The sequence below is a fragment of the Microtus ochrogaster genome, chromosome X, assembly GCF_000317375.1.
Source record: "Microtus ochrogaster isolate Prairie Vole_2 chromosome X, MicOch1.0, whole genome shotgun sequence".
In the NCBI taxonomy this organism is placed as follows: domain Eukaryota; kingdom Metazoa; phylum Chordata; class Mammalia; order Rodentia; family Cricetidae; genus Microtus; species Microtus ochrogaster.
In genome coordinates, this window is record NC_022026.1 from 58,750,678 (window position 1) to 58,762,927 (window position 12,250).

The 12,250-nt window shown below is 41.5% G+C and overlaps 1 protein-coding gene across 3 annotated transcripts; it reads right to left on the minus strand.

Moving 5' to 3' along the window:
* Nucleotides 1-268: 268 nt before the first annotated feature.
* Nucleotides 269-10,689, minus strand: Rgn (regucalcin). Of its 3 annotated transcripts, none has more exons than XM_005358926.2 (7): nt 10,672-10,689; nt 8,767-8,944; nt 6,510-6,692; nt 5,181-5,396; nt 3,481-3,612; nt 2,251-2,405; nt 269-889 (listed from the first exon to the last, which is right to left on the minus strand). In XM_005358926.2, the coding sequence occupies exons 2-7, from the start codon at nt 8,927-8,929 to the stop codon at nt 839-841; spliced, it is 900 nt and encodes a 299-aa protein (XP_005358983.1). In that variant the 5' UTR covers nt 8,930-8,944; nt 10,672-10,689; the 3' UTR covers nt 269-838. The 3 variants fall into 3 exon arrangements, with proteins under 3 accessions (XP_005358983.1, XP_026640501.1, XP_005358982.1); XM_026784700.1 differs by lacking the exon at nt 10,672-10,689 and adding an exon at nt 10,346-10,456; XM_005358925.1 differs by lacking the exon at nt 10,672-10,689 and adding an exon at nt 9,316-9,472.
* Between the last annotated feature and the right edge of the window lie 1,561 nt (nt 10,690-12,250).

Here is a 12,250-nt window from a genome sequence, read left to right on the forward strand (position 1 = left end):
TGATATCTAATGGTCTCTTCTGTCTGATGCCCTTTTCTGTTATGCAGGCATACATGCAAATAGCACAGTCACATCCATAAAATATATAAATAAATATTTAAAAAGGAAGAGGAGGAAGAGGAAGCAGCAGCGACACTCAGTGAGATGGCTCTGTCAATAAAGGTACCATCTGAGATCAAGTCCTTGAAATAGGATTTGCACATGCGTGCACACACACACACACACACACACACACGGATGAATAAATGTAAAAAAGTTACGTAAATTCTTTGCCATGTGATGTATTTTTTTTTATATCCAGTAGGCAGCAGTTAGAACCACAGATTGTGACACGGTGTTTGTATCATATCCTGTGACAGTATCTTAGTTTGTAAAAATAACACACAGGAAGTATCCTGAAATCATTATAAATCACCAAGTTTCTATGCATTAATTTTTTGAAGCTTTGGATCCAGCAAGTATGGACATAGTCCCATTTCAACCCAAGAGCAATTTGCAGTCATCAGGCTGATTGATAGTTGAACAACTTTTTGCGTTTCTATAGGATTGTTTTTAATAGAAAGCCTAGAATGTGCTATTAAAGCCACTTATTCTCTGTGAAAAATGCTCTACTTTTAGAAAAACTAGGAATGTAGTTCACTGTTAGTTTATGTTCTTAGTTAATATGTCACACACTGGGTTTATTCCCCAGCACCCAGTCAAAACTATAAATTAAAGCCTAGCCCTGCTATATCATCGTCTCATTAAAAAAATAGATTGAAATTTCATTGATTTAAGTCCCTTAGTTCTCCAGTTGTCTTCAAAGCATTTCCTTCTGACAGCAAGGAAGAGCTGCAGTTTACCCTGCATAGGAATATGGGGCGATTCCTTTGACCCCAAGACCAGTAATCTGTTGGGAAAAAAAAGAATGAAACTGGTGAATTAATTCAAACCATTGTTACAGACCCAGGCATGGTGGCTCATACTTGGAACCTCAGTACTTGGGCGGTTGAGGCAGGAAGACTACATAGCCAGCCTGGGCTATGGAGTGAGATCTTGTCACAAACAAACAAACACCAAGCAAATTGAGATAATATGTCTAGGGGCTGGAGAGATGGCTAAGTGGTTAAGAGCACTGACTGCTCTTCTAGAAGACCTGAGTTCAATTCCCAGCAACCACATGGTTGATATATATATATATCTGGTGCCCTCTTCTGGCCTGCAGGCATACATGTAGGCAGAACACTATATATAATAAATAAATAAAAATAATAACATGTGTAGCTACTTTTGATAACCCCATTTTATTTTATTTTTTTAATTTTATTTAACTTTATGTGCATTGGTGTGAGGGTGTCAGATCCCCTGAACTTGAGTTACAGTTAGGAGTTGCCATGTGGGTGCTGGGAATTGAACCTGGGTCCTCTGAGAGAACAGTCAGTATTCTTAACCACTGAGCCATCTCTCCAGCCCCCCCCCCATTTTATTTTTTATCATGAAAAAGAGTTAGGTATTACATGGTTCAACCAGTCATTCACATACATTCCAGTTCAATGAGCGAGCATGCACACTGATATAGAGCAATTTAGTTCTATCATTTTCTCACCTGTCAAGAAAGGTAGGTTTTTTTAAATATTTATTTATTTATTTATTATACAATATTCTGTCTGTGTGTATGTCTACAGGCCAAAAGAGGGCACCAGACCTCATTACAGATGGTTGTGAGCCACCATGTGGTTGCCGGGAATTGAACTCAGGACCTTTGGAAGAGCAGGCAATGCTCTTAACCACTGAGCCATCTCTCCAGCCCGAAAGGTAGGTTTTTATTTGTTTGTTTGTTTCGGTTTTTCAAGACAGGGTTTCTCTGTGTAGCCCAGGCTGTCCTGGAACTCTCTCTGTGTAGACCAGACTGGCCTCAAACTCACAGAGATCCGCCTGCTTCTGCCTCCCGAGTGCTGGGATTAAAGGCATAAGCCACCACTGCCTGACTCATGTAAGATTTTTTAAATCAGTGTTTGCTTTGTCACAAAAAATTGTTAAAAACCTGCACATCTTTTTATGACATCAGAACAATCAGATGATCTTACAAACACTATTGAAGCATGCAAAATATTTCAAAATACTGAAAGTAGGTCAGACACATCATTCTGAACTTTACATAACTTATAGTCTAGATTAACATGCCAATCACATGTTTTTTGGGAAGTATGCAGAAGCACTGATCAATTATTTAACAGAATACCCTCCACACCCCCCAAAAGGCCACATCACCTTGAAAATGCCACCAGCATCTGGCTGCCTCAGGAGGCCTTCAGCATCCATCCCATCCCTGGCACAGGTCACATACATTTCAGAGTAATCCTTTCCTCCAAAGCAGCATGATGTTGTTTTATCAACAGGCAACTTTACAGTTTGGAGTCTTTTTCCTAGGTCAACAAATACTTTATTTGAAATTTAGGTCTAAAAATTTGCAACATACACAATGCTTCTGGAGCTTTTCTGAAGGATAGGGATGGTCTAAGAGACTGTGGGGCTCAGAATTCATCCCTTGGAAGGGGCTAATGCACATCAGAATGGCGTACCAACATGTGCTGACTACATCAACTTAAAACCTGAGGAAGCTTGGAAAGGAATTCTAGACACAAAAGAAAGCATGGCTTCTTGGTAGCCAGCATCCCCCTCCCCCTCAATGGGCTGTGTATGCTGGCAGTGAGCAGGAGCTTCTTTTAAGAGAAGGCTTACTGACTCAGCATAAGAAATGGCAGCTTCTATGCTAATATCCAACAAAATAGACTTCAAACTAAAATCAATCAAAAGAGACAAAGGAGGACATTTCTTGGAAAAGTCTGCTGGATACTATGGGCCTGTAGACTGAAGATGGCTACCCCAATGGTACAGAATAACTCTGGATGACTGTCTAGGCAGCAAGATGTCTCTGTCAATTCTAGAGTTTTGGAAGTTCCTTAAAATGCACTTCCTGTTTTCTTAGATAATATTATATACTTCTGAAGTCTTGGATGGAGTTAAACAATAGATAATTATAATTATAGTTTCCCTTAGTTATGATAAAATAAAAAGTAGATAGAAATATTGTAACTGTAATTCTTGCTTGACACCTGTTTTGTTACATGTAATTTTTAACTAAACCTTCCTTTTTATTCAGACAGAAAAGAGGAAATGATGTGGGAAGTCCTTCTGTATATGTATTGACTGACTCAAACTCACCATCCCCTTGGTTTAATCTCCTGATTTCTAGGTTTATATATAAGCTACCATCTTACCTGGCTCCCATCCATGAATTTAACTTACCTTCTCTGACAATTAACTTTTGGCAGAGAGACTTACTTCCATAGAAATTCTTAACTATAAATGTGGCGCTGTGTATTTTGCCTTCATTTCCGAAATTGCCCAGTTAAGACCACTAAGATAACTCTAACTGTATTAGTAATGATCTCTAGTTTTCTGGACTGGGTAGGGTGTTCCATTTTGTCTGCAGCCTACCTGTCTCAGGATCTAGACGAATCACTCTTCCTCCATTGTAACAGGCCACCCAAAGCTTTCCCTCAGCATCAATGCACATTCCATCCGGGATTTGTTCATCTTTCTCCATCTTGTAAACACTTCTGCGGTTGGCTGCAGTTGAAAACCAAAACCAAACCACGACAAAACAATACTGACGAGTAGGCAGTGCCCTCTCAAGCTGCTTATAAACATTGGTCACTTACGCTTGTCTAGTGGCTGGCATGTGAACAGAGGATTTTTACTAAATGATTGGGATAGATTCACTCCTTTTTGTCTTTATAGATATATATGCCTAAGATTTCTAAGACTTCAGAGGAAAAGAAAAGTTTGTTTTCTTTTTTTTTTTTCACTTCTGGAGATAGAACTCAGAGCCTCGTATATGGTAGACAAATGCTCTACCACTAAGCTCAATAAAGCTGCATTATCTATTTATTTAGATACAAGTTCTCATTTTATATCCAAGGCTGACCCAAAATTCGTTGTGTGGCCCAATCTTTCTTTAGAGTCTTAAAATAATCTTCCTGCCTCAGACTTATGAGCAGTCATTGTGTCATTTCCAAATTCTTAGTAAAGTATCTACAGGTAGCTCTGTGAGGCTGACCAAAACTAAGCTTTGCAAGTCTATCTCGGACGTTCTTCAGTCTGTGCTTACAACACTCCTGCTTTTACTAAGCTGAAGATCTATATGGCAGCTTAATGGTACCATATGAACAATGCATGTACAAACCCTGGGGAGCCACTCATTATTTTTCTTACTTGCTACAAAATCAAGAAACAATATTTAAAGAGCTTACTTATTAAAAAGGGCATTCTAAAATCCTCAGGCTGCTTAAAGGAGATCCAGAGTAAATAAACAATGGACAGTGAAAGGAATTGTACCTTAGCACACACAAAGAAATGAGTTTGGTCTCCAGCACCTCAAAAAAACAATGCAGCTACAAAATTCAGGTCATTCCAGCAATCACATTGAGGTATAACGGAAAAATGTTAAAACCATGTGTAAGGAAATTGGGTAAAAATAGTCATAAAAAAGAACACTACACACTTCAAAGAAAAGCCCTGGAAGAGTTTGCCCTTGATTAAATCAACATAAAGCCTTGGGACTTTTTTCAAGTCATTTTTATGATTGGTTTTGCTCTTCCTGTCTGGCACTTTTCATTAAACAGTTTCAAGGTCTCCGTTTTAAATTCTTCTAAATAATTTTTTCCCTAGAAGTTCCCAGTGATGGCTCATTTTACAGAACATTGATGGAACTGAACCAACCTGGAAGCACTTTTCTGTTATTTTTCCATTTCAAAGATTCTTCATTTGCCTACGGTTAACTAAAGATCAACTAAGAATCAGAGTTTTCCCTCTTTTCTCGCACTCTGTTGTATATTATGGCCTCTAGGTGCTATCTGATAGGTTAAGATTCATTTTCCAGGGAGGAGATGGAAAGCAAAAGTTCAGGCCTAGTTTCAGTAGGCCAGCTATAGCCCTAGTCCCAAATAGCAGAGTTCAGCTGTGCTGGGGACCACAGCTTGACTGGCAGCTCAGTCAAGTCTGAGTCATCTTTAATTTCAAAGTTCTGTAGGTGACAAATACTTTTTCACATGGACTGTGGGAGAGATCCCTTACTGACCATTAAGACATAAAAATGATATGAGTGGTATTATAAAAACTAATAAAGATGTTCTTACAGATTTGTCCTGTATGCAGGTCATAGTCAAAGGCATCCACAGCGTAGGACAGGCTGTCAATATAGTAGAAAATTTTATGGTCCAGGGACCAATCCAAACCATTGGAGATGTCTACTTGGTCAAAGTATTTCTTAACGTTGTGATCGGGAAAGAGGGAGTACAAGGACCCTTGGTGCCGCTCAAGTACTGCTGGGGCTGTTTCCTCAGCCATGGTGCCTTTGGGACACAAAGAACATTAGCTCAGTCCTGTAGATGTTCATCCTGTACAACCCCCGTCTTCTCTCATTATGGATCATGATACCAACGCTTTAGATTAGGAGACACGAGGGGGAATTTGAGGTCCAGCTGGGCTATATAACAACCCCCTTCCTCAAACTCTCTCTCTCTCTCTCTCTCTCTCTCTCTCTCTCTCTCTCTATATATATATATATATATATATATATATATATCTTTTGAAATTAAAAGTGTGTGCCACCGTGCACACAATTTAGTAAGCGACTTACAAAAGTTTAGTTTAGCATTGATTCAATAAGTCTGTATTTCTAGTATATTAACTGACTAAATAATGTCCATTATGGAATTTTCCCCTCCAGTGAAGGATCCAGTCTGGAATCACATATTGTACTTGTCTTTTCATCCTCTTAATGAAGCATTTTCTTGACCCTCCTCCCTTCTCTCTTTTTTATGGCATTGTCATTATTATTATTATTATTATTATTTTTGGTTTTTCGAGACAGGGTTTCTCTGTGGCTTTGGTTCCTGTCCTGGAACTAGCTCTTGTAGACCAGGTTGATCTCGAACTCACAAAGATCCGCCTGCCTCTGCCTCCCGAGTGCTGGGATTAAAGGCGTGCACCACCACCTCCTGGCTTCATTATTTAATTCCAAAACTCAGAAGGCAGAAACAGGTGTATTTCTGTGACTTCAAGGTCAGCCTGGTCTACTTAGCAACTTTCAGCCTGGCCAAAGTTGCATAGTAAGACTGTGTCCCAGAAAAAAAGTCCCTTTCCCTAGGGAACACACAAAACACCCACACATGCAACCCTAGATGTTTCTGGAGAGAGAAAGGCTCAGATAGAGTACATATGAAAACAAGAACAAAATGTTTACAAGTCACTCTCTAACTCTAGGTAAGGTTTAATACATATATATGTTCATTAGATAGTATTACTTATTTTGGTAGAACACTTATCTAGTATATATACATTTTTTGTTTCATCCTACAGCAAAACACACACACACACACACACACACACACACACACACACACACACAGTAAGATTCAAACACAAGAAATAGGGGCAAAAAAAAAAAAAGAAAGAAATCATACCAGCAAAGTATCTCCCAGCAGGATCCACCTTCCCATCATTGAATCGATTGTTTGTCTTATCTTTATCCACTGTGGCTAAGACAAATACTGATTGATCTTCCCAGTTCAAAGCACAAAATTTGGTTCCAATGGTGGCAACATAGCCTCCCAACTGTCGAAGTGCCACTGAGCTAACTGGGGCATCTGCAGAGGTAAAGACAATACCTAGAAGGTAGTAGGCAGTCTGGTGGTCCAGCACAGAGGTCACTGTGTCATATTTCATTTCTTAGGCAGGGGTTCAGTGATTTTTTTTCTTTTTTTTCTCTTTTGCTTTTTCGAGACAGGGTTTCACTGTTTAGCTCTGGCTGTCCTGGAACTTGCTTTGTAGACCAGTCTAGGCTGGCCTCAAACTCACAGAGATCCGCTTGCCTCTGCCTCCCGAGTGCTGGGATTAAAGGCGTGGGTCCAGTGATTTTAATGGTACTAAGATGTTGTCTGACCATGTAGCTGAGGGGTAGCCCCAATCTCAGTATTCTCTTGCCTCTACCTTCTGAATACTAGTATTATTGGTGTACACTGCTGTATTAGTTAATACCATGTTGAAAGAGTCCTAATTTTTAATATATTTAATTACAAATTGTTTCTCATTTTTCAAATATTTTTGAAAATATGCATGGTAAGAATAATACGATTATATATGCAATGAAATACAACCCTTATATCTCTATTATATTCCTATATTTTTATTTTAATAGTTAGCTTTTCTGGTTTTAATATTCTTCCCTGTATTAAAAAGAAACCTTTTTAAGTGGAGAGAGATTACCATGTTGAGTATCACAGGAAATACACTTATCTGAGCTTGTTTAGAAACATTTCCCAAGCACCTCATCAAATGCTCTTAGCTCAAAGCCCTGCTCAGAAGTTGACTCAAGCCCTTGGGGACCCTGGGAATATACAAGACCCTATAAGGAGGGTCATACCCTTAACAAGGAATCTAACTACAGCCTGAGATGCCTCCTGATAATTTAGCTTTCTAAACTCCTGCTAACACAGAGACCCTTTGCAAGACTGGGACACTTTGCTAATTATGGGTAGGAATTTGGGGAATGCTGGGAAGGCAGAGGCAGAAGCATTCTGCTTGGGGCTATAAACACATTGATGGGTAAGTTTGAAGCTGCTTCTAGTGGAAGCAAGAACCTGTGAGTTCCACATCAACTTTAGCTATATATCAAGCCCTTGCCTTATAAAGAAAACGGTTCAGTAGGTAAGGGCTTTTTGCTACCAAATCTGATAATCTGAGTTCAATCCCCAAAACTCATATCGTGTAAAGAAAAGAGTTCCAATGTCTGACGTCAACATGGGTGCGGTGGAACCAGTAAGCCCCACACACAAAATCAATTTTTTCAAAAAGTCTGGGAATGCAGCTTGTGGTGTGTGTGTGTGTGTGTGTGTGTGTGTGTCCTGGTTTCAATCTTCAGCACCAGGGAAACATGCTTTAAACTCACAGTTGGATTCATGGGAAAAGAGCAGAAACCAGAAATTCCCTTTGACTTAGGAAAATCCTGCTATCTCTTCCCAAGGATCCAATAACAAAAACAGAAACTTGTTTGCCTACTTGATAAGCACTTCCCGGCCCATTGCCTTGAGACATAGAAAGCCCTAAAAACTCCTCTGAAACCACAAAGCTCTCTTGGGAATCCTGTCAGTAATCTCACATTCGTGCAGGGAGTAAACAGTACTGGTTGATGCTTTTGAAGCCTAGCAACTCTTTTTTTTTTTCACAAAGAAGTGATACATCTGTTTATATTGTTGGTTTTTTTTTTTTTTTAAATGGAGGTCTTGGCCTAACCAGAGCAGATAGCTTTTGCTATGCCACTAATGGAGTGTTCGCCGTGGATACTGTTATCCGAAGGCAATTACCATACTGAAAGAGACACTAGAGTACCTCAGCATTAAAACAAAAACAGGGCACTGGAGGCATAGTTTGGTGGTAGAGTACTTGCTGAGCATGCGTGAAGTCGAGGGTTCCATCTCCAGCATCGCAAACTAAAGCAAAGGAAGGTGGGAATGCTGTGCTCCATGCAAGAGAATGAGAAAAGTATTGATGATCATCATTAGGTTCAAGTGGGAACACATGGATCGCAGGCACAGAGACCATGATAACCCAAAAGATTTCAAAGTATCTTTAGTCAGGCTTTAAGAAGAAGGACCCAAGGCAATGATGTCCCCCTTCTATCCCCCCAAGTTGTCAGGAAAGGAGCTCGGCTTTCATTCTTACCCACGGCCACTCGTTGCACATGCTTGCTGAGGGAGTCCCATCGACAAACCTTCTTTGCAGGGATGTCTACAAACAGCAGAGAGTTGGATGCCTCCTCCCATACCGGAGACTCCCCACACCTGCAGTTCTCCCGTAAAACACATTCGATCCTGATGGAAGACATGGTCGCAGGAAAAGCCTATTAAAGGGAACAGAGAATAAATGAAAGGCAATTGTATGGAGCAAATTCAGCACAAGACCCAGTACGGACGGATGGCAGGTAGTTAAGGTATGCACAGTAGCACTTCTGTACACTGTAAATGTAGCTTTATATGCAATAGGAAGACAAAAAAACCTGTTAATTGTTTTATTATAAAATTAATTTTATTAAGGCAGCCTGGAACCAAATGTGAAATCTCCTTGAGGTATGACAGTATTGGATCAGAACAATAAGGCAGGTGCACGCCCCCCGCCCCCAATCAGAGCAAGGCGTGCAGCATGGTGAGGAGGAAAAGGAAAAAGAAGAAAGGGCTAGTAGGGCACGGCATGAGGCATCTTCAGTCAACTTACCAGTGAGGGTCTTTTCAGGCTGCCTTTAAAACAGAAAAGAAAAGAAGCACTCTGCCACCCACACCTTGGTGGTACTAACTCGGCAGGAGTGCTGGTCAGCCTTTTATGCTAGCACCCTGACCTCCAAGGGGCGGGCAGCTCCCTTATTGGTGGCCCCATTGGGTGTCTGCAGGTCACCTTTTTATGCTCTCACTCCCCCCTCATCAATGGATGCTATTGATCTCCTTGGGGGGCAGCCAGTTTTAGAAATGTATTCATCAGTGATAATACACTGAATTAAGTCACCAGCCCGAGGCCATTTTCAAATTCAGACCGTTGCAGGTGTGAAGGGCATTTTCCCTGGTTCGTGTATTTTTTGTGTTGTTGTTGTTGAAGCTTGGCTCCTTGAGGCTAGTTGGTAGGGAGCCTTGAATCCCACAGGCAAAGAACAATCTAGGCTTGAATTTTAGGCCAAAGACTGTAACCAGTGAACTGGGAGAAATAAAAAGAGAAAAAAATATCAGAAACATAGAGATCTGTCAAGAATTCTCCCTTGAAGGAGCAGGAAACTTTGCTCTGCAAGTCTGCCCCAGTAGGCCTTAGTGGTGATGGAAATTGCGGCAACATCATGCTTCTCCCAGGGATCTACCTGCTTTCAACTAAGCAGTTCCATGCATGGGTGGGCAAGTGAATACAAGGGTTGGGGAAGAACAAGCTTTGGTTTAATGTTTCCTTCAATAAATGGCATGATTTTAGAAACACAGCTCAGACCTCTGTCGCAAAGTATTAACTACCAGCACTGTAGCATTGGCCATGTTTCATTGGCTGTTGATAGTTGGCCCAGGCTCCAAAGGGCTTTCATGCTATCAATCTTAGATAAGCCGCAAGATCAGACGCGGGACTTTTGCAATAGTATTTTTAACCCCACAGGCTGTCCTGCAAGCAACGTGTGTGTGTGTGTGGGGGGGGCAGTGCTGTCAAATGACCCATTTTTTGCCCGGGCTGGGGGGAAGGGAGGTTCTGACTGGCGGCTTGGATGGGGGTGGAGTACCTGTGCCAACGGGAGGGTTCTTCGGACACTGCTGCGCCTCCCGAGGTTGGGGGCAGTGACAGCAATGACAGAGCTCTGGGAAGCTGACCGCCAACCGAGCCTGCCTTGCTCCTGGCACGGGGTCTCCGGCTAGTCTCTGCGCAGGGTGGGAAGACAAAGGTGAGCGAATCTAGCTTCCCGGTCGCCTGGGAATCTAGCTTTCTTGCCTTCTCCACTAATGCTGTCCTGTCCTGGATATTCGTAAGCCTAGTGTGACAGCGCAGGCAGCGCAAAGGTCACGCAGAGAACCTTGGGAAGGAGAAAAAAACTCGCCAGGCAGGCCTCACCTTTCTCGCTCCTGGTGCTCACGCTGTTCCCCTCACGTCTCCCACAGCAACTGGAAGCACCCAGCTGAATCCAGCCGGGGCAGGCGTGAGAAGCGGCAGGGGCACAGCAAACGTAAACTTTGGAGTTTGGATAGCTATCTAAAAAGTTAATCTCTTAGTTCAACAAACAGAAAGAAGTCGTTAAAATGCCTAAAGGATTGGGAAAGGGATCTGGTTAAACACAAATAGGTTAAAAAGAAAAGAACAAAGCGGTTAAACAAAGCCTTTTGTCTCCCTAGCTGGGAAGACCTTGGTGGCAACAGGCCAACCCTTGCAAAATATTTTTGGAAGGGGAAGAAAAATGACTTTATTTGATATGGTTTAAAAATCACATGGAATAAATGATCCTAAACAACAGTTAGCTTTCCAGTCCCCACCGAGACCTATACATAGCTACACTCTCCTCCAAAACACCCCTAAGTTTGTGCAGATTCTAGAAGTCAGTAGTTACAGTGCTCAACTGCTATGTCTGGAAATTTCAAAGGTATTTTCATGTTATTTCTTTTCCCTTCCTTGTTGTAGGGTTACGGTGAAACTCAGGACCACCTACCTACCTCCAAGGTATTCTACCACTGATCCACATGCCTAGCCCTTAAGAAATTGTTGTTTGACAGGCTCATTGTATAGCACCAACTCCACATCAAAACTCAGCCCCCCACCTTTCTTTTCTTTTGAAACAGTCTGAGGTAGGCTGGGCTGGCCTTAAACTGGTTATGTAGACTCGGGAGGCGGAGGCAGGCGGACCTCTGGGAATTTGAGGCTAGCCTGGTCTACAAGAGCTAGTTCCAGGACAGGCACCAAAGCTACAGAGAAACCTTGTCTCGAAAAACCAAAAAAAAAAAGGAAACAAAAAAAAAAAAAAAAACCAAAAAAAAAAAAACAAAACAAAACAAAAAAAAGTAAGAATTGTGCTTCCGTGCTCCCCTATCCAACCTTCCTTTATCCCAATCATCCTTTTTCCCCAAGTTCCCCCCATCCTCCCCTTCTCCCTTTTCTCTCCCCATCTCCCCTTACCCCCATCCCACCCCACCCCCAAGATCCCAATTTTTCCCCCGGCAATTTCGTCTACTTCCCATAGCCAAAAAGATAACTATATGTTTTTCCTTGGGTTCACCTTCTTACTTAGCTTCTTTAGGTTCGCCAATTGTAGACTCCGTGACCCTTATTTATGGCTAGAAATCAATTATGAGTGAGTACATCCCATGTTCATCTTTTTGGGTCTGGGTTACCTCACTCAGGATAGTATTTTCTATTTCCATCCATTTGCATGCAAAATTCGAAAAGTCATTGTTTTTTACCGCAGCGTAGTACTCTAATGTGTATATATTCCACACTTTCTTCATCCATTCTTCCATTGAAGGGCATCTAGGTTGTTTCCAGGTTCTGGCTATTACAAATAATACTTCTATGAACATAGTTGAACAAATGCTTTTGTCATATGATAGGGAATCTCTTGGGTACATTCCCAGGAGTGGGTCCAGGGGTAGGTTGATCCCGAATTTCCTGAGAAACCGAAACACTGATTTCCAAAGTGGTTGTA